The sequence below is a fragment of the Coturnix japonica genome, chromosome 1 (assembly GCF_054131305.1).
Source record: "Coturnix japonica strain WE chromosome 1, WE-NBRP24, whole genome shotgun sequence".
NCBI lineage: Eukaryota > Metazoa > Chordata > Aves > Galliformes > Phasianidae > Coturnix > Coturnix japonica.
Genome location: NC_140663.1, coordinates 121,199,635 through 121,226,300, shown reverse-complemented (window position 1 = coordinate 121,226,300; position 26,666 = coordinate 121,199,635). Strand labels below are relative to the sequence as shown.

At 44.4% G+C, this 26,666-nt stretch overlaps 1 protein-coding gene across 10 annotated transcripts in view; it reads left to right on the top strand.

Moving 5' to 3' along the window:
- CRACDL (CRACD like) overlaps window positions 1–26,666 on the top strand; it is a 54,961-nt gene that overhangs the window by 1,789 nt on the left and 26,506 nt on the right. Inside the window, exon 2 of one of the 10 annotated variants that reach the window (XM_085533244.1) lies at window positions 8,473–8,656. The exons of 3 other annotated variants lie outside the window; for them this stretch is intronic. Coding sequence is in view for 3 of the 7 variants with exons in the window: in XM_085533260.1 (XP_085389386.1) it covers window positions 21,640–21,677 (38 nt within the window). In the remaining 4 variants the exon portion in view is untranslated. Of the gene's footprint in view, window positions 1–8,472; window positions 8,657–16,662; window positions 16,957–21,485; window positions 21,678–26,666 lie in introns of those variants that run through there. 6 more of the 10 variants (XM_015850746.3, XM_085533276.1, XM_085533287.1 and 3 more) reach the window with 6 other exon arrangements.

Sequence of the window (26,666 nt, the reverse complement as noted above, 5' to 3'; positions counted from 1 at the left end):
AAATATGATGGAAAAGGGCTCAAAGGCTGATAATAAGGACAAGGAAATCACTCACCAGTTATCATCACAGGCAAAACAGACTGGTGCCCATGGGCTGCAGGGGTCGCCCTGCTCCTTTGTGGGCCTCTCCTGGGCTACAGGGAGTAGGGCTCCCCAGTACAAAAAAGACAGGGATCTCTTAGAAAGAGTCCAGCGGAGGGCCATTAAGATGGTGAAGGGCCTGGAGCATCTCCCCTATGAGGAGAGACTTAGGGAACTGAGTCTGTTTAGCCTTGAGAAAAGAAGGCTGAGAGAGGACTTGATCCAGGTTTATAAATACCTGAGGTGTGGGAGCCATAGTGGTGAGGCTGGTCTCTTTGCAGTAGTGCGTGGGGACAGTACTAGGGGTAATGGGATGAAAGTACAGCATAGGAAGTTCCACACGAATGTGCGGAAGAACTTCTTTACAGTGAGGGTGACGGAGCACTGGAACAGGCTGCCCAGGGAGGTGGTGGAGTCTCCTTCTCTGGAGATATTCAAGACCTGCCTGGACGCCTACCTGTGTGACGTGGTATAGGGAGCCTGCTTTGGCAGGGGGGTTGGACGCGATGATCTCTAGAGGTCCCTTCCAACCCCTACGATTCTGTGATTCTGAGCACCTCCCGTAGGAATGCTGATGCTGTGGGCAGGACTGAGTGCCTTGTACCTGCTCCTGAGCTCCCCATGGATGATAACCCTGCTGGCACGTTAGGCCGTCCTGTCTTACAGGCTGTCAACAGCTCTGTGTTATAAGTTACGTGGCTGCTGATTCATTCAGTATCCACAGTCATGGCACAGTTCATTTTGTATCAACCCAAAACACTGAATTGACATTGACTTAGATGTGTGAATCCACGCTGGGAGAAAGTCTGAGTGCACCAGGATTGTAATTCACTTGTGTAGAAAAAACTACCTGATTTCCCAGCTTTGCATACTATGAAATAGAGTTAACAATCACAGGAGCGTAAAACGCCTACATCTGTTTGATGAGTTGCAACATGGGGGAATCGGAAACCTTGGCAGTTCACAAAGGGGCAAATGGGTCTGTCAGCACCTGGGGAAATACAGACAGCAGCTGGGAGAGCAGCATAAATGTATTAGTTAAAGTTTGTGTAAAACATGAGTAGGTGTTCCTGCAAAAGCAATCAGCAGTGTTGCTTTTCATACTGCTGAGGTTTGAGGAGTCATTCCCATGGTTTCCAGGTCTACACGTCCAGCAGCGCCTGGTGGCTGTACTGTTTGTAGCCCCAGCTGGAGCCAGCTGGACTCCTCTTGCAACTCTTTTCCCTTTGCAACTCTTGGTCTCTTTTCAGTAGTGTGTGGGGACAGGACTAGGGGTAATGGGATGAAACTTCAGCATAGGAAGTTCCGCACAAATGTGTGCAAGAACTTCTTTACAGTGAGCGTGACGGAGCACTGGAACAGGCTGCCCAGGGAGGTGGTGGAGTCTCCTTCTCTGGAGATATTCAAGATCCGCCTGGACGCCTACCTGTGTGACGTGGTGTAGGGAGCCTGCTTTGGCAGGGGGGTTGGACTCGATGATCTCTAGAGGTCCCTTCCAACCCCTACAATTCTGTGATTCTGTGAACTCACAGCTTCCCCGGCTGCATCTGAAGGAAACAGATCAACAAGAACATGTCAGGGTGCCCTTCAGGATGCAGGAGGTTATCAGCATTCGGAGAACATACTCGAGCAAGCTTCACTGTGCTCATTAGAGATGCCTTAAATTCTGTCAGCTTTTGAAATAATTGAAGAGGAAAATGAAATTGATGACTCGGGAAATGTTTGTGTCAAAACAGATATAAGAGACACCGTGGGATTTCTTTAGCTGTTTGTCAGCATTGCCTCTTAAGTGTCCCTGAAAGAGCCTCATAGAGGATATTTACTTAGGGCATACCAGTTTGTAGCCTGTTGATGCTCAAAGAGCATGCGATAAAGCTGGACACAGATTTCCTTGGTATTTTTCTTAACAGTCTCCTTGGTGTCAGCTGGTTCGAGGCAGAATTTATCAGTCAGCCAAGGGAGGATGTGAAGAGACAGACAGAGCAGAAACCCCCATGTGTATAAGATGGTAAGGGATTGTGATGTATCTCTACAAACTGATTGAGATATCACAAAACCAAGACAAAAGCACATTAAAAAGACCAAGGAAAATAGCCTGTAAGCAGCTGAGTACAACTTTGTCTTTTCTGAATACCCTTATGATTTTAGGTACGATGTGTTGGGCTGAATTTCCAAGGGGGAGACACGCTCTGGAGAGTACACAGAGTGATCACAAAGTGCTTCAGCTCTGTGCTGCAAAGCAAGTCTCCGTCAACAGTTTATTATCTTCTATGGGTAAAAATACACTATGGCTCCACTTTTTTTAACCAGCGAAGGAGTTTTGTGTTTTGTTGTTTTTTTTTTCTTTGCAAGCCAATTCGTTTTGAACAACATTGACTTTCCAGCTTTTCAGGGAGGTAATATTAAACCACGCACTTTGTTTTTCCATCGGTAGCACCTGAAGGCACTGGGCAGGGAGAAGCACTGAGGTTTTACACCTTTGTGTCTAGAAGTGATAAAATGAGATGGAAGACAAACCCAGTTTGTCTTTCTCAGTCTTCTCTTATCACAGCAGCTTCAGCAACTCTGCAATTTAAAGAAAAATAGAATAACAAAAGAACAGTTTCATCTTCTGACTCGCTAATACAGTGCTATCAGCTGCTGGTATTTTTGAATTATGGGTTTTGTATGATCCTACACTTGATTAGATTTTCTTCTTTCTTAAAATGGAAAACATTCTAGAATTGAAGGAAGAATCTGTAAACACACAATGACATGGAGCTAAAAGAAGGCCTTGGGTGCGTGGGTAACAGGGCCCTGCACGCCATGAAAATTAGGAAGCGTAGAATCATAGAATGGTCTGGGTTGAAAAGGACCACAATGATCACCTGGTTCCAACCCCCTGCTATGTGCAGGGTCACCAACCAGCAGACCAGGCTGCCCAGAGCCACATCCAGCCTGGCCTTGAATGCCTCCAGGGATGGGGCATCCACAGCCTCCTTGGGCAACCTGTGCCAGTGCGTCACCACCCGCTGGGTGAAAAACTTCCTCCTCATTTCTAACCTAAACCTCCTCTGTTTTAGTTTAAAACCATTCCCCCTTCAGGAACTCCTGAATTCTTACAGCTGTGACATTCTTTCCTTAAATATTGGTGTCTGAAAGCTATTTGCCAGGTCCTGGGGCAGAAGCATGGAGACATCAGCACCTGGGTGCCGGGTGCTGAGGTAGGACAGATGCTGCCTGTTTTTCTCACTGTCTCTGCTTCCAGCAGTAGGACACAGTGCTGGCTGCTGTTGCTTTGGACGTTCTAACTTGGCATAGGTGTTAATTAATGCATTGCTAATGAGCGAGCAGTTTGCTAGCCAGCAACAAGAAGGCATGAAGTTCTCATGTCACCAAGATCTGCCATTTATGTACTGGTATGTTAGCTGAGAGAACTTACTTATGGTACAGGGAAACACCGGGAAGGGAATTGATATGTCTGCTGTTTGGTAATGATCAGTGCACAGAAACAGGGCACTAAAGAAGTGTAAGAAGAGACTGAGATTTGGTTTCTGTCCCTGTCTGTTGCATCACAGTGTGAAGGTGCTGACTGAGCAGAGCGCTGCAGCATGACTTCTGCTATTTGGGATAAATTGGGCAAGCTTTCATCTCAAAGTCTTCATCAGAGAATGTCAGAGTAGACAAAGCTGGGAAGATCTTTGGGGCAGAAATGAGACATAACTAGAGATTGTTCCCAGGACTATTTTACATTTCTCTTGGGGTCGGGTGGAATTGAGGATAAAATCTTCAAAGCATAAAGTGTCATTTTGATTAATATAAATCAGAATCAAAACTGTGCAAGGGTGCTGTGGTCTTCAGAAAAGCTATAGGTGGCAGCATCATAATAAAACAGTGTCCTTGTTGTCTGTGGCTACACAGAGACTGTGTGTCAGGAAAGGAAAGAAGGAAATGCTGTCCTTATCAGCACTGCTCTTCCAGCATCTGGAAAGGGAGCTTTTAAAGACAGGCAAGTGTGCTCGAGTGAGGAGAACAGGACTGTTGTGCATCCTCACAAGTGGCTCGTGACCACTGACTTTTGGAGAGGAGTGCTCGTGCTTTATGACAGCAGAGCCTGTTTGAGTATCTTCAATTTGGCTTCCAAAAGTGAACACATCTGAGTTACCTTTGAAAGAAGCATGACTGGCCTTGCTACAAAAGGAAGAAAATCATGTTTTATTTTGATACTTCCTGCTTTCTATCAAGGCTACCGGGAACAGTGAATGTGTCATATTAGCTTGTATCAGTACATACTACCATTTCTTTTTTTTCAGTGTGCTAATTGGTTTATAGCAGAAATGAGCCATTCTTATTTTCACAGCCCAGAGAGGACACAGAGGCCCTCTGGCAGGGCACACATTCATTTCCAGTCTCATGCAGATGTATCCCTCCAAAATTACTTAGCCCCAAATGATGTAAGTAATATACAATGTGTGCTTCATGGGTTTCTTGTTTCTTGCAAGGAGTTACCATCCCATATACTCCCCTCCAGCGTTCACATCACATCTGTACTTACCTCAAAGATTATTTGATTCAAAATAATGGGAGCTGTGGTAGACAATACATGTGACATTCGTTATCTTCCAGCCTAGCTCCTTTTCACAGCTTTCTTTAAGTGAGATGAAAGAAGGAAGAAAGGATGCTGCAGCTGGCTGTGAAGTCGGCTTATCTAACCGAACAAACTGATGAAGAGCATTGGGATCCTTTACAAGTTTAATTTCTTTAAAGAAAAAAAGTGAGGTGTTAAATATTGATTGATGTTTTAAATTGAAAGAGGGTTCTGCATAACACAGATCTGCAAGAAGATGCTGGTGAAGAGGTGAAGTCACTGTGAAGATATTTGTGCTTTCTTTTGGCTCTGCTTTTCTTTTGCTTCCTCAGAAGCCCTTTCACAGTCAGCTTAATAGTTTGCTATTTCTGCCTGTCTCCCATCTGATGCTATCAGGCACTGCTGCAGTTTACTGTTGCAGTTTATTGTTGCAGCTTCCATGGAAGTTTCACTTATTTGCTCATGGATGGATTTAAAGCCAGCTCTCTAAGCAGAACATACAGGTAGTATTTAATTGGTAGTATTACTTCTGTGTTTTTCTTCCTGAAGCCAGCAAAATGGATTAGAGATGTTGTATTAGGGTGTCTAGAGATGATAGAGTCATGTCTCTTGTACATAAGCTATTAATATCTTCAGGATAGGAGTAATCCTATCCCCTATGCAATGGGACTGGGGGACTCAACCTTCTGAAGATCTCACCGTACTTCTGAAGCCATTGGCTTCAGCATCATCGTGCTGTCCTGACAGCGTTTGCTTTACAAGAGCAGATACAGCCCGAGGCACGGCACACAGAGTACTTGAGATGGACTGGAGTGTATCAGTTGTACCAAACAAAACCGTTTTGTCATTGCCCCGAGAGACTCTGTGGATGAGGATTTAGTTATATTGGAGGGGAGGGGAAATCATTTTGTCTGTTTCAGTGTTTTTTTTCATAGCACAGTTCTACTTTCTGTGCCAGGCTGTGATGTATTTTTGTAGTACAGTATGAATGATTTGTGTTTGATCCCGCAATGAGAGAGAGCACTTGCAGTCAGCAGGGCAGGAGAGGTCATTCATATGTTGCAATGAAAGGCAGCGGGAGCAAATGCTGAGCTTCCCACTGTCAGGCTGACACTTCTCCTGGCACATCTGAGGCAGAGGTAAGGTCAATGGGCAGCAGGGTGCTAGTAAGGGTAGGGCTTCCCACGAACACATTATTTGCCCTGGGAATGCTTATTGCTGCCTTCTTTTTTTCCGCATTAGATTTTAGCCCCTGAGCTAAAGATGATCTCACACAGCGCTGCTCCAACAGCTGCTGTAAGCAGAAGACATTCTGGGTTTAACCAAGCTCTGATGATAGATCATATGAATCCGATAAATTCTTATGACAGGATTTGTGGCTTTGAGGTTCATTGCAGGAGCCAGATTGTGCCTTATTTGCTGCTAAGGCGTAATAGAATGGCCCATTGATTTCTCTGCAGCCAGGTCCCCCAAGGGATTTATTCATTCAGGGATTAAAATTGTTCCACGGTTGTCTGATCTGTTTAAAACTTATGTGTTGCTCTTAATTGGAGATAGTGACCTCAAAAATAACTGAAGCTTTCCATTATCCTTATGTGGACAGAAAGGTGAAAAAAAAAATAATGTTCTTGCTACTGAAGTATTTTACACCTCCGGTTTTATATATCCCCTTTTTCTCTGTTTGTCTTGAGTGAAAAAACGAATTGAAGTATGTCTGAGGAACTGTGGAAGGAAGCCAAGAATGATTTTAACAAACGCTTAGATAGTGAAAAGTGAATAACTATGCAGTTTCTGTGGGGCTTACATAGGGTGTGGGTCATCTTCACTGTCATCTCCAATCTGTCTTATATGTAGGAGAGCGTATAGTGTGAATGAATTGACATGGTCTCCTCACAAGTGTCATGTTTCTCAGAAACAGCTGATTAATGTTGAGAAACTGTGGTACATATTGCAATTAGCTGAGAAGGATAAGGAGACCACTCTCCTAGTGAAGAACTTCCCCCTAACATCCAACCTAAATCTTCCCTCTTTTAACTTAAAACCATTTCCCTGTGTCCTGCTATTGTCAGCCCTTTCGAAGAGTTTACTCCCCTCCTGGGTGTAAGTTCCCTTCAGGTATTGAAAGGCTGCAATGAGGTCACCCCACAACCTTCTCTTCTCCAGGCTGAACAAGCCCAACTCCCTCAGCCTGTCCTCATAGGGGAACTTCACAGGTATCTGCTTCCCCTGTCTACATATCTGAGGGAGTGCAGCATTGAGTCCTGTGATAGTAACCTGTCTGGTAAATGGGGCTGCTGAACGCAGTAGAGAGCACTACTGACTCCCGTGGAAGACTGATGGAGACCAAGATAGGAAAGGGGACCTGCTACTACAGCTCTTGTGGTATGTTGGGTCTTGTTGGTGGGCTTCTTTCTGTGGCCTCATGGTTGTGGCTCACGAGATTCTTTGGACAGGAGAGTGGTTCGGCCCTGGAACAGGCTGCCCAGGGAGGTTGTGGATGCCCCGTCCTTGGAGGTGTTCAAGACCAGGTTGGACGGGGCCCTGGGCAACCTGATCTAGTAAATGTGTATGTTTGGTGGCCCTGCCAGGCAGGGGGGTTGGAACTACATGATCCTTGAGGTCCCTTCCAACCCGGGTCATTCTGTGATTCTGTGACAGGTGTGTCATCATGAATTCTTGCTAGAGGAGAATTCTTACTAGAATTTTTGTAGAGAGGATCTGCTGCTTCCACTTTTACACAGGCATTTGAGAATGTGGAGTATTGTGTGTAAATAAACCATGCTTGGCCAAGTCAGATAAACCAAGTCAGAACGAGGAACTGCTGCAAGATCAGAAGTGGGGTTGTGAATCTGGATTCACTTAAGGTCAGACTCTCAAAACTTAAGTTAAAAATGGGCAATTTTTAGTATGTTTTAGCTTATGTTTATTTCTGGTGATGAAGCAGAACCACTCCTGATGTTTTAATATACAGATATCTGCATTTGTGATAGCAATCTTAAGGGACATCTCTTTTGGCCTGTAGCATCAGCTGCTTCTGTGGACCTGTGGACATGCCATGCATCTGTAGGTGATGATTCTATTGTTCTTGTTATCGTCTTGGATAAAGGGATAAAGAGGCTGTGTTGAATTTTATACTTTGAATTGCAGCCATTACTTCAGTAAAACTGAACTCAATTGCAATGATAATAAATATAGGGGCTTACTTGCAATTAGACCAGTCTAATTCTCTAATTTTTATTCATGCTTCTTCAGCTATCTGGTTTAATAAGAGGCTTAGCTGCACTGCATGCTCGTTCTAAATGAAAGCCACTAACTGTAGTGCAATCGCAGCACTGCTTTGGGTTACAGCAGAAGGCCACGTGTACAGATAAGTACATCTTAGCGTGAATCTTCATGTCAGATCCAGGAGGACTTTGGACCTGGGCAGTGCTGTTCAGACTTCAGCCCTGGAGCTGGAAGGTTGTTGGCAGTGGGGCTGAGGCCTTGAAGCCTGGAGAGGACAAAATGACCGTGGATGTGGCAGCTTCCCCTGGGGGCTTCCCAGCTCCATCTCCACTAAAAGAACTGCAAATTCTAATGAGAAGTATTTCATTGGTTTTCCAGCCACACCTGCTTCTACTTACAGGAGTAAATTTTGTCAGCTCTATGTCCACAATATAAAGCCTCATTTCCTGTTAGCTTTTCTAACCTGATTAGCTGTTATTTTAGTAGCCCATATTTAAAGCGTGATGCAAAATAGAAGTGACCAACGTATAGATTAGTCAGTTTTTGTCATAATGTTTATAAATGACTGCGTGATTTTGTTTTCTCCATCCACCCTTTAGGAATGAATTAGGTTGGACTTTACAAATCAACTGTAATGGTATCAACTGTTTGCTTCAGTATCAAATTTGGACTAAAGCTGAGAGCTCCTATCAGCTCAACCCAAGAGTTTGCTGTGGTGTCATTATAATTCCACAGTGAGTCAGTACAGCGATTTGGAGACAATGTCTGCTTTAATAGCTTAAGGTAAGGAAGAATAAGCTATTTGCTGTTGTAGGTGGGATAGGAATGTGCCCATTTTCTACTTACTTCAAAGCTTCATTAAAACGAGCTTCAAATTTTAACTACTCTTCCTGCTATTTCTTTTTGCTTAGGCATAACAGATCGTCAGGTAGCAGCAGAAAGCACTTCAGTTCATAAATGCTGTCATTAATTGTGTTGAATGGGGGTGGTCCGATAGCGTGTTGAGTATGAAATCAGAATGCCCTGACCACCTTGTGCAAACTGCTTGGAAAAGCTGCACTGTTTACTTTGCTGAGTCAAAGCTTGAGTCTGAGTGTGCCAGAATCAAGGTTCACTATGAAGCTATTACCTGCCTCTGGTGTGTGGAGGCAGCTTCACCGAGGTTACCAGGAGCTGAGTGTGATGGAGGAAATGAATACAGCTATTGCAATGATCTCAACTGTAACAAGATATCGGTGAAAACGGTGGCTTTACAGTGAAAGCCAGAATGGAAGTTAAACGAGAAATGAAGACATTGTGTGCTGCATGAATCAGTGCTGATTTCATATGGCTGTAAAAGTGAGGCTGTAAATGGTTTGCATTCAGCTGTCAATTTCAAGGCTTTCAGAACCAACTAAGGAAGTAAACTGGGCTTAAATGGCGTTGGAGAAATAAAAACTGCGCAAGTCCCATTTTCTTAAATGCACTGTAGAATGTAAAGATTAGTTCCAGATTAGCAAACTGTTTTGCTCTGCTGTGTGATTTTCGAGTCATTTGGTAAAAAGACCGTGCCCTTCTTATTTTATCCTGCAGATAGCATTAGAAACAAAAGATACTGAAAAAGGAGAAGGAGCTTTTCTCCTTTTTTGCTGTGTTTGGATGCCATTGAGGGTTCTTAAGGTTTGGTTTTTTTGCCTGTTTTCTCTCCCTCCCCTTTTCTTCCTGATGTCACTGTTTCTTGCCTCCAGCAAAGGCCAGTGAGAGCCTGCAACGGGAACAAACCAGAGGAACAGACCACAGGTAAAGGGCTGTCAGACTCATGGAAGAGACCAAAATCAGCGGCAGGTGCAAGAGAACAAGGAAAGGAGATTGTTAACAATAGTCTTATTTGCACTCATTTTTCATTCTGCTTCTTCAGATGGCACATGCAGCAGTAGGGCAGACAGTGCCCATTTCTTTCTTCCTGTCAGGCGGCTCAGCACGCAGGTAGCCAGCTGCCAAGTCACTCTGTGTCAGCCTCAGCGTCGCCTCTTGCTGTGATGCCAGCTGGAAGAAAATGGAGAGAAACGGGGCTTCTGCCCAGCTCCTTTCAGGTGTGCAGCAGGAGGAGGAACTCAAGGAGGTGTCCTTTGGATGGCTAGAGCAGCGCAGCTGGCAGATGCAGCTGGTAGTGCTGTGCATCATAAAGAGGTGCCAGTCATTTCATCACTTGTGCAGTAACAGCTCGTCTTTTTACTGGTTGTTGTCCGTAGCCAGTAAAAGAACTTTGATGAGTAGTTATAACTCAGTAAGGACTGAGGTTTAACAATCTCAAGCGGATGCAATTACACCGTCATAAATGTATTCAGAACGTACTTATATATACAAAGGGAAATGAGCCATAGTGGTACTTCGTACCTAACTACTCTCTCCTGATAGCTGCATAGCAGACCATTGTTCCTTTTTTTAGCTTGCACGCCCCAACCAACAGGCATCTGGCTTGTGTACTGTACCGTACTGTGCATATTATAATGGGTTATCTGTTGTGTGACTGGGTGTGTTTGCATCAGCTTTAGCCGAGGTGGAACAGTAGCTGTGGGCAGGCAGAGACATGGACCACAGTGCAGGCTCGCCTTGCCCTCTGGGGACTGAAGGATCTGATGAATCCATATTGTTCTTTTTCTGCATTTCTTTTGTTACACTGGGGTGGGCACAGCCCCAACCTAAATAATCTCACTATATAATGTGAAAGCTATTCAGCCCTAATGAAAAGGAGAAAGAAATAAAGCTCCTTTGTTCCCCATCTCGCCTCTCCTTTCCCCAGGAGATCCTCTTGTGGTTTCCATGGATATGCAGGCTGGTGGCATGGTCTTGTCCTTTATTGAGTACACCTATTAACATCTGTACCAGTGCAGCTCTCAAACACAGGCCTGGCTTGTGCTATATCTCTGGTGCTGTTTTACGCTTTCCCTTGACACGTTATTTTTGGCTGCTTGTTCCACCTTCCTGAAGCAGCTTAGTTTGTCACTGAATTTTCAGGCTCTCATTCATGATGATGACAACCAGAAAACTGCTTGTTGCAAGCCACTAACGTGAAGTACATAAAGCAGCTTGGGAATTTCAAGCAATCTGTTTCTCAGCACCACTCCCTTGAACACGAGGTACGCAAAGCATCAGGTTGTATTAAGACCTGGAGCAGGTGGTGCAGTGCAATACAGTTCAGTAGTGAAGGAATTTGCACTGGAAAAGAATTTGTGCATCTTATTCTTCAGTTGTGCTCAGGTCTAATTGTGCTTGATTTGACAATCTCTGAGTAATTGGGGAATCTTCCTTTAGGCTTCAAGAAGCATTGGACACCGAGCAGGTGAGGTAAATTTGTTGTTTCATAACTGAGGTTGGAAGCCATAGTAAACTAAAAAATACCAGCTCTGTAGTGTTGTTTCTTACTGAATGCAAAGAGATTGAGGCTCTGCAGCCTTTATGCTTCACTTTGCGATGCAGAGCTGAGAGCCAGCAGGCTGTTTGGCTGTCATCTGTGTCATCAAAAACACAGGAGAAACAGCAAAGGACAAGTATGTCTGCAAATTAAAGCATACAGTGAAACAGGAGCTCTTAAGCTTTCATTCACTTAGACTGTTGGGATAAACAATTGGTCTTTTGTGGCATTCAAGAGTGAAATGAATATTTTTGTCATGAGATGAGTGTCTTGACTGTCCTAAAATACCTTTAAGAGGGAGCAACAGTAATAACGAGAGGATTAGAAAATATTTTTCTTTCATGTATTGCTTTGGCTCCAATTTGTCCAGAGCCATTCAAGATCTCAAGTATGAACAGCACCAAGCTTTTTACTGCTCTTATTATTTAATTGTATTCTTGTAGCATTCAAAGGACTCAGCCAACACAAGAAGCTGTTGTGCTTGGAAACATGCAGGCAGTCCAGAGAGTATCCTCTGGAAAATTCTGAGTTTAAATTAACAAGGTTAGATAAAATGTGCATGTTCATGCAGCTCGGTAACATCTTGTGTTAGGCACTGAGAAGGGGCGATGGCCTTTCATTCCTCCTCCCTCAGGTGGGTGCTGTGCAAGGTGGGTGCATGGGACACATATCTACATAAATTATTTCCCCTTGTTCTCTCTACCTCCTCACTAAAAGCAACAGACAGTTCCCAGAGTCTCTGAAAAAATGGTGCAGAGCATCTAAGTAAGTTTATTTATTTATTTACTTATTTTTGGTTCAGCATTTGCTTCGCTTGGAAATACACGTGCAATTCTTTGCCATTAGATGCTGCACAATGTGAGTGTTTTCCTGTATGAGACGACACGATGCCAATAGCGGGAGCCGCAAATCCTCCTTTCAAGCCACAGCCACTCTGCAGCCCACTTTCCATCCTTGAGAACACATGCTTCAGGTCACCTCACTGCTTGTCTTTCTTGGCTTTGTGCTGGGCTCCCTCTTAGAGCTTTGTAGTAGCCCTCAAAGGCAAAAAAGGAGAAAATTACTATTGGTCAAGTGCAGCCTTGTCCAGACCTGCCTGTCTGCCTGCAATACTATTTTGGGTGCCAAGTCAACAGCAAGCATGAATCAATGCTCGGAGATTGAAAAACAAGTTTATTGTTTCGCTGTTTGGACAAGCAGATGGCAAATGTAGAGGAAAAAAATCCATCTTAAGATGGATAAGATGGCCAGTCTAGGGAAAGGACATTAAATAAAGCCATCTGGCAAGTGTATGAGGAAAAGAAGAAGATGAGACCAAGGTCAGCTTTAAATACCTGCTTGCAACTGAGACAAAGTTGCTGGGAAGTCGTGTAATAGGGAGCAGAAGTTGGCCCCATAGAAAGTTTTGTGAAGTGTTAAGAGCTTTTGCAGTGCTGAGAACTTAGACATAAGACCAAAATGCCAAGCAGAGTGCCTGAGAAACAGCATCGTTTCTGTCTTTGTGAAACTGCCATGGTACTCCATGTAGAAGGGTAAATAGAGCTCTGTTCACTCCGCTGCAAGGCTGAGAAGACCACAGCTAGGGATCTGTCATAGAAAAGGACAAAGAACAGAAGCAGGGAGTAAGCGAGGAGGGCGGGCTGATATATTCCAAATTCTGAAAGGCATCAATATATCTGCCTTTGTGCTGCTGCCATCACAGATTGTTACTTTGCCACATTACTTGAAGGGGGATGTGTGTGGTTTTGCACTTAGGCTATTAAAGTTTCTGAAGAGAAACACAATTCATTGGAAAAGGAAATGATATTTTACAGAAGTGCCCAGCTTTTCATTTGGAAACTTGCTTTCAGTGAATGTGATTTCAGAGCCCAGAAATCTAGCAGATGTTATTGCTATTTCTGCTTTACAGGTCAGTGCTTTGGATTTTTTATAATCCAAGAAGTGCACACAGCTGCTAGCCCGCCTTTATGGTACAATAAGTCAATGCTGAATCTTATTCTTAACTTATACATCTGCTTTATTTTTTTTTTTCCCCTGATAAAATGGGAGAAGTGTGGTTCATCGTTTGCCCAGGGAGGTGGCAGAGTCGCCGTCCCTGGCAGTGTTCAAGAGGCATCTGGATGAGGAGCTACGAGATATGATTTAGTGGCTTGTGGTAGTAATGGGAGGATGGTTGGACTAGATGATCTTGTAGGTCCTTTCCAACCTTGTGATTCTATGATCTTGAAAGCCCAGGTTCTCCAGTAACTGGCAGTTAGATTGGCAGACAAATTCTTACTGCTGCTGATCAGTTATTGCATCTAAGAAAGTCTGGTTGTCTTTATTTTCCCTGAGTATCTAATAGCCAGACTAACAGAAGACAGTATTTCTGTTCCCCTGCTCTGATGAATAATTCATCGCCCCGTACTTTTTGTGCTAAGTAAATTTGAACTATTTCTCTTGTAAACGTTATTTACAAGACAGCCCTGGACACGCAGAAATTTGTTTGCTGCCTTCGAGCACGTCATCCTCTTCTCACCGAATGGGAAAGTAAGACTCTTCCTATTAAATGTTGGTTGAGGTGCCTCTGTGAATGGTGCCAGGATGTCAGGGCTGGGGGGAGCAGCACTGGCGTGAAGCTGGCAGCATTGCTCTCTTCATCTGCTTGAGCTTGAGCTGCTCGGTCCTGCACTACACTGTACACCAAGGTGCTCCAGAGTGGCTGAGACAACAGGAAGATCTGTCTGTCTGCTTTTAACAACACAGGGGGCTTTTCTGCACCCTACCCAGAGCCATTCTGTTGCTTGTCCATTTGTGCTGCTCAGTCTGGAGGGAGGCAGTGTGGCCATTTTGGGCTCACACTTCAGCCAGCATTTCCAGCAGTGCTGTTCTTGTCTGCAGCCTTTTGCTAGCTCTAACACAGAACTGCTTTACTATTTGGCATTTTTTTGCTGTTTTACTGCCCGTTTTCTGCTTCACATACCATTCACAGCCCCTTTTCCAACCAGTAGAAATGTAAATATTTCTCTTGAGTCTTCATAGAATGTTTGTTGTGTTTGAAAACAGCTGAGAAATGAATGGCCTTACAATGACTGGCAACTTAGTGGCAATGACAAAGCCCTGACCTGAAACACTGTCTTCATGGCCAGGTCTCTCCTTTGGTTCTACTCACATGGCAGTCCTGACACACAGAAAAATCCAGGAGTATTTTTCTTTCCCTTCCCTTCCCTTCCCTTCCCTTCCCTTCCCTTCCCTTCCCTTCCCTTCCCTTCCCTTCCCTTCCCTTCCCTTCCCTTCCCTTCCCTTCCCTTCCCTTCCCTTCCCTTCCCTTCCCTTCCCTTCCCTTCCCTTCCCTTCCCTCCTATCTTGAATTTTCAGTTTATTCCTTCCAAATGCTGGTGGGTTATCTGTGATGATTTTTTATTGCGACTCCTTAAAATCTGGATTAATTCAGCTTTGCTGCTGCCAGGGTTGTGACATCCATAACAGTGTTGTTTGGGAATTGCCGTGCTTTTGTGACGAGACTAAACATCGAGCTCTTCCCATTTCTGCAAAAAAGATGGGCCAAGGGAAGTGAACAAAAAACCCTGTAATTTTACTATCAATGTGATGGGCTTTGCCTCTTGTTCAGAAAGGTATTTGAAGCACCGTAATGCTCATCTGCTTTTGGGCTGCTGTAATTACTGCAGGAATGGGCTGATTCTCTGGGTAAACACACACACTTTTATGAGTGAGGGAGAGATATCAAGCTGAGAGGCCATCACCTGAGCTGTGTTGGGCCACTTAACCAGGCTGTATGTAGCAGCCTCTGGTGGGCCTTTTTTGGGGTGTGCTGCACATTAGGGTGTGGGTTTGGGCACTGCAGCATAAGGACAGAAAACTGTAAGTGTGCAAAGAAGGGCTGTGAAGATGGTGAAAGGGCAGTAGGGAAGGGTGTGTGAGGTGTGTCTGAGACCCCTCGGTGTGCCCAGCGCAGAGCAGAGGAGCTGATGGAGGCCTGATGGCGGCTGCAGCTCCTCACAGGGAGCGGAGGGGCAGCGCTGAGCTCTGCTCTGTATGACAGCGACAGGGCCCGAGGGAACGGCATGGAGCTGTGCCAGGGGAGGGGCAGCTGGGGGTCAGGGAAAGGGGCTACACCACAGGGCGGTGGGCACAGCTCTGAGTGAACTCCAGGGGGCATTTGGACAACGCTGTCAGACACAGAGTATGGAGTTTGAGTGGTCCTATGTGGAGCCAGAAGCTGGTCGTGATCCTAGTGGGTCCCTTCCTGCTCAGACTGTGATTCTGTGATTCTTGCATGCAGTGCACATGCCTTACCAAGCAGGTGTTGGCATGCTCCAGCAAGGAGGGAACCCCTACTGGAGGGCAATATATTCAAGTGTGATGAAGTATTTGGCTGGAATTGGAGAAATTGCTTTTGCATTGATACCCCTTGTCCTGCTTTGGCAGGGGGGTTGGACTCAATGATCTCTAGAGGTCCCTTCCAACCCCTACAATTCTGTGATTCTGTGATTCTTCCTCACTGCCCCTGGCTGCCTCCAGCCATCAGTGGAAATACCCATATGACATGCTCAGCATTGCTTTCTCATCCTTGCTGCCCAGAGCACGGATTCAGCAAAAAGCAAACAGATGCTTTTTTTCTGATAATCTGCTCTGCACAAGGCATCTCATAATGCATCTGAGGACTCATTATTTTCTTTCCTCAGAAAGGGTAACTGGGGTCAGCTATTTCCCATCCAAGGGACCCAAAGGTCCTTTAGCTCCTCAGGTCTATTTCAGCTCTTTTTATCTTTTAGAAAATGCATTCTGAGGAGGCTGCAAGCTAAGTAGAGTAATTAATGCACTGGCATGGCAGTAACTTAAAATATTTAAAGGGTCAGAAAAGGCAGATTGCTTGTGTCATCTTTACAACTTTGGACGTGCTTCTGTTCCGTGTTCTCAGTTATGAGTTTGTCTGTTCTGTATACTTTGTAGCACAGGTGTCTGGGATAACCTTAATTTCTTGGTTTTCTATATCCAGTATTATCTTGTTGCATTCGTTAATGCTTTGGCTGTGTCCATAGTTGTTCCACTTTCTCTAATGACAAGAGATACAAAGATATTTCTGTATTAAAAACTTTCAAGCTTAATTGGCAGAGAATAGATAGAAAAGATAGAAAATGCATCCTCAGTTTTTGCTCGTGCTTTCCCCATTTTCACAAGTGCCTTTTTGTGGTAGAAGGAGCTCAGCTGCCGTCCATTGCCCTGTGTGATGCTGCCCAGCAGAATCTGCAAACCTGGGAGCAACCTGTCAGCACGTCCCTGCCTTTCCAGGAAGGGACCCAGCAAAGCTCCCAGAGCAACATCAGCCTGCGCTAGGAATTCAGGTCAGGATCTCCCTGCTTGTTCCCTAGCAACTGGGGGATACTGGTGCTTTCTCCTGCCACTGACTCATTCGGCACCAGATGCAGGGATCGCTTGGTGAAGGGACCGGGGAGGTGTTGATCACTCATGCTTTGGGAAGGCAGAGCAGAGCCCAGTGGCGGATAACTGATGAGATGTAGTTTGCGCTTCCTAAGTTGAATGGGATCGAGGCTTTACAGGATCCTCCCTGCAAACTTTAGAATACCTCTGTTGTTTTTGCAACCACTTGGCAAGGTGACAGACCCCTCTTGAAGCAACGGTAGCCTTTTGTGTTACATTGACTTTGACAAAACAGGAACGGATGCAGGTAAGCAGCTGAAGTTCATGTTTGAGTTGCCTTAAAGGTTGGTTTTGTACAGGTGCAGTGTGTTTCTTGGTTACACAGACGCACAACATTCAGTCGTGCAAGTGTTGACCTGTCTTTGTACTTATTAAAGTTTCAGCAGATGGCACGTGAAAAAAGTGAAGTGGAAAAATGCCTTCCCTACTTCCTTGTGGCATCTGCTTGTAAAGTGCTGCTAACAGCCTTTAAATTTCTGTGGCCATTTCTAAAATGAGCCAGTAGAAATGTCTAAGTGGTCAAGAGTTATCAGCTGCCACAATTGTGTTGGAACTGGCTCCTTGTAGCACTTTTAGGTACAGAAAGCAGCGATTTCATCTGACTGTATTGTTTGCAGAGGCTGCCAGTTGTTGCCTGTGGTTGTTAGCACAGTGCGATTTGTTCCTCATTTTTTGTTTGGTTTCATAGATTACAAGCAGAAACCCTTTGACAAATGCAAAAGTAGAAGTGATGGACCATTCTAAAAACATTTTGGACCAAAAGAAATTCTCTTCTGTGAGCTGTTGGTTCCCTTCTCAAACAATGGCAATCGTGCAGTTTATACTGGGGAATATCTATTTCGAGTGCTGGCAAAGGGGTGGCATGAGAGTTTTCTGAAGGACCCTTTCTCATAAGAAACACAGTTTTCATATTTTAAAGAATGTGGAAATAAATGTCTCCAGGTGCGTGCAAGCTATTCAACTTGCCTTTGTCAGCAGCCTGTAAACAATACGCTCAAGCCCTTCAGTAGTGCGATTTGGCACGGCCCCAGTTAACGTGAGCAGAGGCCTGCCAGGTGGCATCAGCCTCAGATCTGGCTGCACATGTCTTGGGCAGACACACTGTAAGCGGGTTTGTGGGCTTGGCTTTTTTTTTGCACAAGAGGCTGTAGTGGGTCATTTTGAAAAGGGATCTGAAAAAAGAAACAAACCTGAAGCCATATTTTCAAATTAACTCTAATATAAAGTTTAATTTAGTTTGAGTGCTGGCTGTAGGGCACTCAGGACCTGATTTCTTCAGAGGGACTGAGTAAGCACAGTTTCAATTGATATTTTCCATGCTTAGTATTCAGAAAAACAATTGCCAGTCTCACATTGCACACTGATACAGTGTCTGCTTTTTGATGTGCGAATGTCTGTTTTGGTATCTCAAGCTTTTTGTCCATGTCAAGCATATAGGAAAGCTTATACATGCATCCCTAGGACTAGCACTGCACGTGCATTCAAGAAGAGAGAAGAAACCCATATCAGTACAGGATCTTTCTGCAGTTCAGGATGCTCTTGATTACAAAAGAATCTCCTAAGTGTGTAACTTCACACTACTGTGTGTTCAGGTGATATAGGATAGAGAGGGGAAATATCTATTTGAGCTTCACATTTCAACTAATTGTGCCTTTCTCAAGATCAGCAGCTTTCAGGAGACAACAGCAGAAGCCTTGTCACTCACTTTGATCTGGCTGTGCAGTAAAGCAACACCCTCAGAGGACAGTGTGGGACCAGAGAGGTTGTTATCCAGCACTCCCTGCTTTCGTTTGTTCTCAGAGCCTTGCAGCATCCTCTTAGTCTTCTGTCAGAGCTGGGAATAGAGCTGCTAGACACCTCATTCCCTGACTCGCAGCTACTTCTAAAATGTCTGGAGAAAAAAAAAAAAGAAGTTAAAGGGAAGGAGGCCCCTAAGCAAACAGGGTCAGATTTTCCTCGAGCTTGAGCTGGTGTGTTTGCCAGCTGGATGTAAAAGGCTAAATATTTTCCTGCTACACCTACACTGGAGGCCCTCTGCAGATACACAGATGGCCAGGACTTGGGAGTCTGTCCAAGTGAGCAAGTGCCAGCACTTTAGGGCTTAACATGAATCTGGTTTGGGTCCTGTAGTTTGGTAGTAACAGCCAGCAGCAGAAATCTGTGTGCCTGGACATATGGAAGAGCCAGGTCTGGGAACATTACTGGAACATTGGCCTTAGACTAGACAGTATTTCTTGATAGTAAACATAGTAGACATGTTGGAAGTAGTCTCTGCAGTAGAGAACAGGCCAGAGTTGGAAAGTCAATATTTTCCTCACTGATACCTGTCCACCACCCTATGCAAGGCTTGCTGGCAAATGGAGAACTGAAATGTTCTGTTGTGCACATTTAAATAAGGCAGAACTCAAGTATTGGACAGTCACATGTAAAAGTGCTGGTGGATGAGAGCTCTTTATGTGATGCTGTGTTTCTGCAGCTCATTTAGGTTATATCTGCTGAATCACAGGCAGGAAATGTTTGAATTAATGACAAATATTTCCCAACTTCAGTTAGTTAAGTGCCTGCACATGTTAAATTAGCCATAATAATCTTGTCATAGTTGTAAATTAATAACTCGCTTCTCATTATGCTTTGAGTACTGAAGTAAAACATTTGTGAGGCATTCAGGGAAAGGAGCTTGGTGAAAATGGGACAAGTTCTTGTCTTTTGTTTTGTTTTGCCCATTGTAAACTGCATTTTCAGGTTCCTGTGTGGTTTTTGATTCTCCCTCGACACATGAATAGGGCAGTGGGGATGGGAATGCAGAGCAGCTACCTGTGAGCATCTGGGTAACCCTGTGTTCCCATGTCCTCAGCAGGGAGCACCTATTCCCAGTGGAGAGATGTAGATCTGTTAATTTCTGAAGTGTTTTTTTCTCCACTGCCTAGAGGGACAAGCAGCCAAGAGCAAATGTGCATATAGGAGTTTTGTGGCAAAGGGATCTTCTAATTCAGCAAAAGCGAGAAAAGACTGAGGGCAAATGGGTGATGTGGAAAAAGAGAGATACTTCTCCCAGTGCGTTCCCCAGCAGTGCTCCTTGGGGCCCCCTCCAAGGGTGCCTGGGATGGCAATGCTCCCTTGCTGTGGTGCTCATCCACCTGTGCTCTTTCCACAAGGCCTTCATTTGTCAGTCCCCTCCCTTCTCCCTGTTCAGTTGTACCTAAAGTCCCCCCAGCCTTCTGCTGCCAGCCTGGCTGTAAAGGACCAATGGCTTCAGGAGCAGTGGGAGAAAGGGAGCAAGACAGACAGTGCAGTCACATAAGCTTTGTTTTCGTAGGAAATTAAACCTGAGGAATAGAAGCTTTGCATGCTGATGTTTATCACCTGTCCTCCAGTACTGAGTTAAGATGAAAGCGCTGTCAGGGCTGCATCCATCTGTCTTGCAGATGAGAGAGGACACACAATCAGCGTGACACTGTGACTGGTAGCATATTTTTCTGCTGCTCTGGATAGATAAGAAGCAGGAGCCCTCCTAGTGAGTGTGTCCCTGCCTTGTTATAAACGCTGTCGGGGATGGTTTGTTCTCTTCAGTGCCCTCCTTTCTCACATTTTTTTCCAATCTCCTCTACTCATCTCATTCTGCATTTAAATTTCTGCATGTATTCTTTAGGAGTATCCAGCACATGTATCCCCTGTCACTTGGCCTGGGCAAATTGACATGTGTAAGTGCTTCTATTTCTCAGTGCAAGGACTGATGCAGGTAGTGTAGAACACAAGAGACTCAGCTCTGGATTTCCAACAAGGTAGCAGTAAACCTGTTAAGCTCCATCAAGGTATTGACTTCCAAAAGCCTGCAAGTACGAAGAGGCAGCAGGAGGTGAGACGTGCAGAGTGACTGGCAAGATCTCTTGCTTTCATGGATGTTATTGCTGCAGGGAAGGAGCAAAGGGGAAAATGAGAATTAGAGCAAGTCATGCTAATTTCCATTTGCTCATATCCTTGTTTTGAAGCATAGAGCATAGACCTGCAAGGACACAGGGACAGGAGAATACAGCTCTTCTGTTTCAAACACAAAATAACAAACGTGGCCTGAATAGATAATAGGAATGAAAAGTTTACAAGTACATGTAGTGAGAGAATAAATGGTAAGAATTAGGACTCTTCTATTTGTGAAATTCTGATTGTGGCTTTTCTTTTAAATTGCGAAGGAGAGTTCTGAGAACACATGAAAGGACTCAGCGGTGTTGTTCACCGTGATGGGGTCAGAAAGCAGCCCTCCAGCCTGCTCACCTAAGAAACTACTTTGGTTAGGAAGACTTCCTGATTTAAACAGACTCGTACCTGAACCCCCAAAGTTGTCACGTAGTGCTGTGACTGTGCATTAAAATCTCTTGCTCCTTTTTTTCTAAAAGTGGTTTGAAAATTGCTCAGGGTGAAGGAGAGAGGAGTCAACTGTGGTTCTTCTCTTTCCCATATGGGCTCAGGGAAATGATTATCAACTTGAAAGGCAAGCAGAGCTAAATCAGATGGAGACAAAGAGACTCAATTAGGTCATCCCCAGTTAAAGCCTGCCACATGTACCTCTTCAGAAAGAGCCTCATGCAGCCAGTTAGTTTTGCGTTTGGCCTGTGGGGTTTGGCAAAACAGGAATGTGGAATGTGTTTACAAGGTAGCAGTTATTGCTGAAATATGTCAGCACCGTTGCCTGGGGAAGTTTCAACGGATTGAGGTCACGCTGACAGTGGCCATCCCCCTTGGACAGCTGGTGTGAACCCTGGGGAGGAAACTGGCCTCAGAGAATGCAACCAGGGACCTGCAGAGTGGCAATGCAGAGGAGGATGCTCCCCTTCCCTACTGCCTCGCAGCACCCTCCTATTGGACCTGGCTCCGTCCCCGCTGCTCCTTTGTGCTAGGATGATCCAGGACAAGGACTGTTTGTTGGCTTGGAGGCATGGCTGCTTTCTACCGCTGCATCCAAGGTGACTCCAGGTTAGAGCATGACTGAAGCTGCTCAGCAGAGCAGTGCGGGCGGCTGCCGAGTGACACTGGGGAGTGCTGGGCCTGAGGGCCCCCTAGCACCTCTCATGAGTGGCTTCTGGAAAGCAGTCAGCTTATATTCTGGCTCATCTCAGGTGGTTGGCTGGGGTGTCTATGCCTGGAAGGGCTAATGCTTCCCTTAGGATATTCATTCTCTTTACATTCCCTACCTTCCTTTTGTCTCTGCTCTAAATATTCGGTGCCAAAGCTACTCTGTGCATGGTGTATGGATGATTACAGTAGGTATTTAATCTTTCCAGCACAGGAATTCTGGAGGAACCTAGTAAAGAATATCTTGTTCTCTTTGTCTCATGCATTTTTCCCTTTTATGTGCATTTAGCCAAACTAGACTGTTTTTCATTGTATTCATGGCAAAACATTTGCAAGTAGGCTTTGGATATAGCTATATTCTGTGTTCGGGTAAACACATTATTTGAAAAGACTTGTCCTTCACTTTTAAGGAAACTTAATACGAGGGTTGGAATAAAGCCGTTGACTGCGTCACACTTCACGTAGCCAAGAGTAGACAGTCAGCGCATTATAGGTGGGTGCAGAATGGATGAAAATTGGGCCACATTCAGATCTGATGTGAGCAGTCGCAATTGATTTCTTTGTCTGGGTGTCTTGGCCCGCTGAGTTTTGTTCTGAATGGCCAATGAAGCTGAATAAGGATCTCATTCTGGGTTGCACTAAAGACGTTCAGTATCTGAAGCTCCCATTAACCTTCACGCTGTACAAGAGAACGCTTACATGAGCCTAATTGATGGGGCTGCGGGTGTAAAAGTGCAGGTTCTTTGGGGCTTGCTGTGCTTCCAGGTGAGTCTTATTCTTTCTTTGCCACAGAATGTGTGTGTGCGTGCATATAGTCAATTTATTGCATTTATGGTTCCAAAGAGCACAGGGGGGGATCACTGAAAGCCCCGTTCTCTTTCACAGAATCTAAACCCATGGAGACCTTATAACAACTCTGATTTTGATACTCGCTCTGAATACCAAGCGACTTTATGTAATTATTTTTGTGAAATAGCTTCAGGAATGTTCCCAGTGCTGAATTGAAGAATAATTGCAATTGCGACATGTAGAATCAAATGTAATTTTGTTCTAACTAAAGCAGGTCTTTTTACTTTCTTTTCTATTGCTTTTCAAGGAGATTCACGGTGAATATTTAATACTTTACCTGGCCTTAACTTTGAGTGACATTAGCCCGTTATTGTGCAGAAAAGATGATCTCCATCAGGACAATATTAGCCAAAGTGTTACAGCACACTTATTAAAAGAGCAAAAAGCTTGTTCTTCAGGAGTTGCTTGGATGGAAAGCTTGTTTTATGTGGTATTTGTCCTGTAGACTCTTGCCTTCGTGTAGAAAAGGGGAGAGAAGGCCGGTCTATTAATTCTTGAAAAACAAACAGGTAGAAATAGCAGGGATTTTCTCCCCGTCCCTTAGAAATGCACTGTTTGCAATAGAGAAAGGAATGTGCTGCAGAGGGCACGGAAGGCTCGGTGAGTATACTGTATGAGAGTCTGCAGGATCCATCGAAACTACTACTACTACTACATCGAACTACTTGAAATATAGGTAGTCACTTCTGAGAATAAGTAAGTCACTCACAGCTCTGTTTGTTTTGACAGTGACTAGGAGGAGTATGGGAAGTTCCCTAAAAGACTGAGTTTTTGAGGAGAAAGACATAATCAGGCTGGGGCTCCCCCTGGACACTAGTGGAAGCAAAGTTCATCAAGGCCAGCCTTGCTCTGGGCATTGGGAATGGCTCGCAAGATCTCGGCACATCACCATGATGGGTGCTACACGTTTTCTAATAACACTAGAGCATGCTATGAGAGTAGCAATAGCTGGAGGAAATGTCAGTCACAGACACAGAAAGCGAGACTTTTATTAACCAGTAGCGCAGATTAAAAAAGGATGGGGAAGGTGTCACTGTGAGATTGATAAAGGCGAGTAACAAACTGACAAAGTGTCACCTTTTGGGACGGCAAGCCCTATGTGAAAATAGCACATTTTTGAAGATGCCGTCCCCATACACACTCACTAAACTATTAAAAATAAAAGAAAGGAGAGAACACATGAAGTCAGAGGCTTCGCAGTGTGATTATTTTTCGTTTATTGACACAAGACCTTTGAGTAAAATGGAAGGAGATAATCATCTGCTCAACTCTGACAACATAAGGCAAGATTGTGCGTAAGAAATAACAAGCTGTTTTTCTTCTTGGTTTGGAATTTAGTTTGTCTTTGGTATTTATGTGGGTATAGTAGGGGAAAACAATGTAGTTTTCTTTAAAAATATAGGTCTTCTCATGTAAATTATTTTCATTACATCACCCATTCAAAAAAACGGGGATGCAGGAGGAATATGAATATGAGAATGCTCCCAATATCTGTGCTCATGTGCAAAGTGCTGCCTCACGTGCAGCGCTGATCTGTGCTTCTTACACCCGCTCTGTTGGAGACAGACCTGGGGAACGGAGAAGAGGTTTCTCCTAATAACATTCAGGTGATTGATGACTTCTGCAAATGATTTTATAATTAGGCATGTGGTGAGAGATTTATCGTGGGGTAGGTGAAAGTCTTACAACCTGGGAGCACTGAAGGTCATTTGAGAGCTTGAAGTGGGGGCCATGTTGGGATCTCTGTTAGCAGGAAAGGTCTGAGCAGAGAGGCACACTGAATGTTATTGTGGGCACCACACCATCACAAGCTCATTGCCCGCTCATCCTTCTCCTGTATCTCGTTGTGCAGTATCCTCAAAACACAGCCTTTCTGTTTGGCGGCTGGCTCAGCGAGGGCAGTCTTACTGAATGTTTGGGATTTCTTTATATCTGAAATATCTATAGATCTTTTCTTTATATCTGAAATATCTATATATCTTTATATATTTTCTTTATATCACTTGACTTCTTGCATTTCCTTTCTTAAATCCACAAGGCTGCGTAAAACCAGTAGAGATTTTAGCGCATATCATGATATTGGAGAGAGAAAAAAGCAGGTCTCCTCCTCATATGAAATGATAGTCCCAAGTTCAGATCTTTAAAAGAGCTTGGCCTACTCGAAAGCAAATGTTTTTGCAATCACAGGAATAAAAGGTTCAAATTGCTACCATTCATTTCAACTGTGCTTTTATTTCTTTCCTTTTTTTTTTCCCTTTTTTTTTCTGATACTTGCTTGGAATGCAGTGACATCTGGGAAGGGCAGGGTTGCCATGCCGTGTTCCTTCTATATTCTTTGCACTCATGTATTCTTAGCTGTGTTTCCTGTGTCTTAGCTCATAATAAAAGAGCACAGGAAGGAAGAAGGAAATGGAAAAACAATATCTGCTGGGAAAAGTCTAATGTAGAAAAAATACCATTATAAGCTTGGGTAATATTTAGCAGTTTATCATCAGACATATTGGCCTCATAAAATCTCATAATAAATTGATAAAGCAGGGTTCTGTTTCCTGAGGAGGGGAAAATAAAAAAAAGAAGAGAGAAAAAGTACAACTGCTGGTAGGGTGGTAAATCTTGCCCTTGCTAAGACAGAAGAAGTAAAGCAATACGCTCCTGAGGGATGTGGATCCGACTGAGTTTTTAGGCCAGAATATGATTTTACTTGAAGCTCAGCAAGGATTGGAGAAGCTGAATAGAGAAGGCTGAGAGTTCTCAGCACCCTCAGAACAGGCACATATCCTGGCACAGCCTCAGGATCCAGATGTAGGTGCACTGTGCTGCATGTGGGTGCTTCTGTCAGCAATATGTTGAACAGCTATTAAACTTACGTGTCATAGACTTTAAGGAAAGCTTTGAAGAAGATAACAGCTCCCGATTAAGCAAATCCATGTTTACGTCAGGAAAGTGACAAGCAGGTACAATCATACTCATGTGGAGTATATATACTTATATATGGAGTAAATATACCTAAAGATGTTGTTAAAATAACTTCTGCTGAAGGTTAACAACAAAGGAGATGCGTGTAGTACAGCTTTCTGTGTTCATATGCTTGGGAAAGAAAGGAAGGGCTTGGAAGGAAAAGCAACTTTCCCGGGCCTATAAAAATGTCGTCATCAATTTTGACTGACTGCCTGATGCTAGGCTGGGTGAGATGCTGACCTGGGAGTAAACTGTAACTCAGCAAACACTTAAGCATATGACTAAGTCTCAGCACAAGCATTTACTTGTAATCAAGGTTGACTGAAATGATCTGTCAGCTTTCAAGTGGTGGCTTGGCCATCAAGGTCTCACCCTGCCCACATCCTAGGATAAGCGGTCAGGCAGATAGGCTTGGTGATTGCGTGTACCCACCTCTGGCCAGACCACTGTGTCCTTTGCCAAGTGTTTTACCTTTTAATTTTCCAGTCCCCCAGCGATTTGCTTAGCTCTTCTCCACAGGTTAGCAAAGAGGATGCCCTTTCATCTCCTGGTGCAAACAAATCTCTCCTTGGTTACAGCGGCCATAAAACTCCTCCCCAGTCTGACATTCAGTCATCAGCATGTTGCCGCACCTCACCATCTGGGTCTCAGATGGCGTGTTTTCACAACATAGCAACGGCCATGAGAGCTCCCAGCCTCCTGCTCTGTGAACATCACGCCCCTTTGATGTCTGATGACTGTCCTCAGGTGTTTGGTGGATGTAATGGAAACGCTCTTCACAACCTTGAGTGCTAGAAGTCACTCACACAGATCTTTACTGAAGTCACTCACTTACTTTACTCTTTACTGACGTAATGGTCAGGTTCACTTTTTAATATCAGTTTTATTCTGTAGAAAATTGTTCCTCAGCGAAGCCGTGGATGCCCCATCCTTGGAGGCATTCAATGCCAGGTTGGATGGAGCTTTTAGCAACCTGATCTAATGGGAGATTAGACCATTACAGCGGGGGGGTTGGAATTGGATGGTCTTCAAGGTCCTTTCCAACCTAAAACATTCTATGAAACTGGCTGCAAAGGTTTTGGA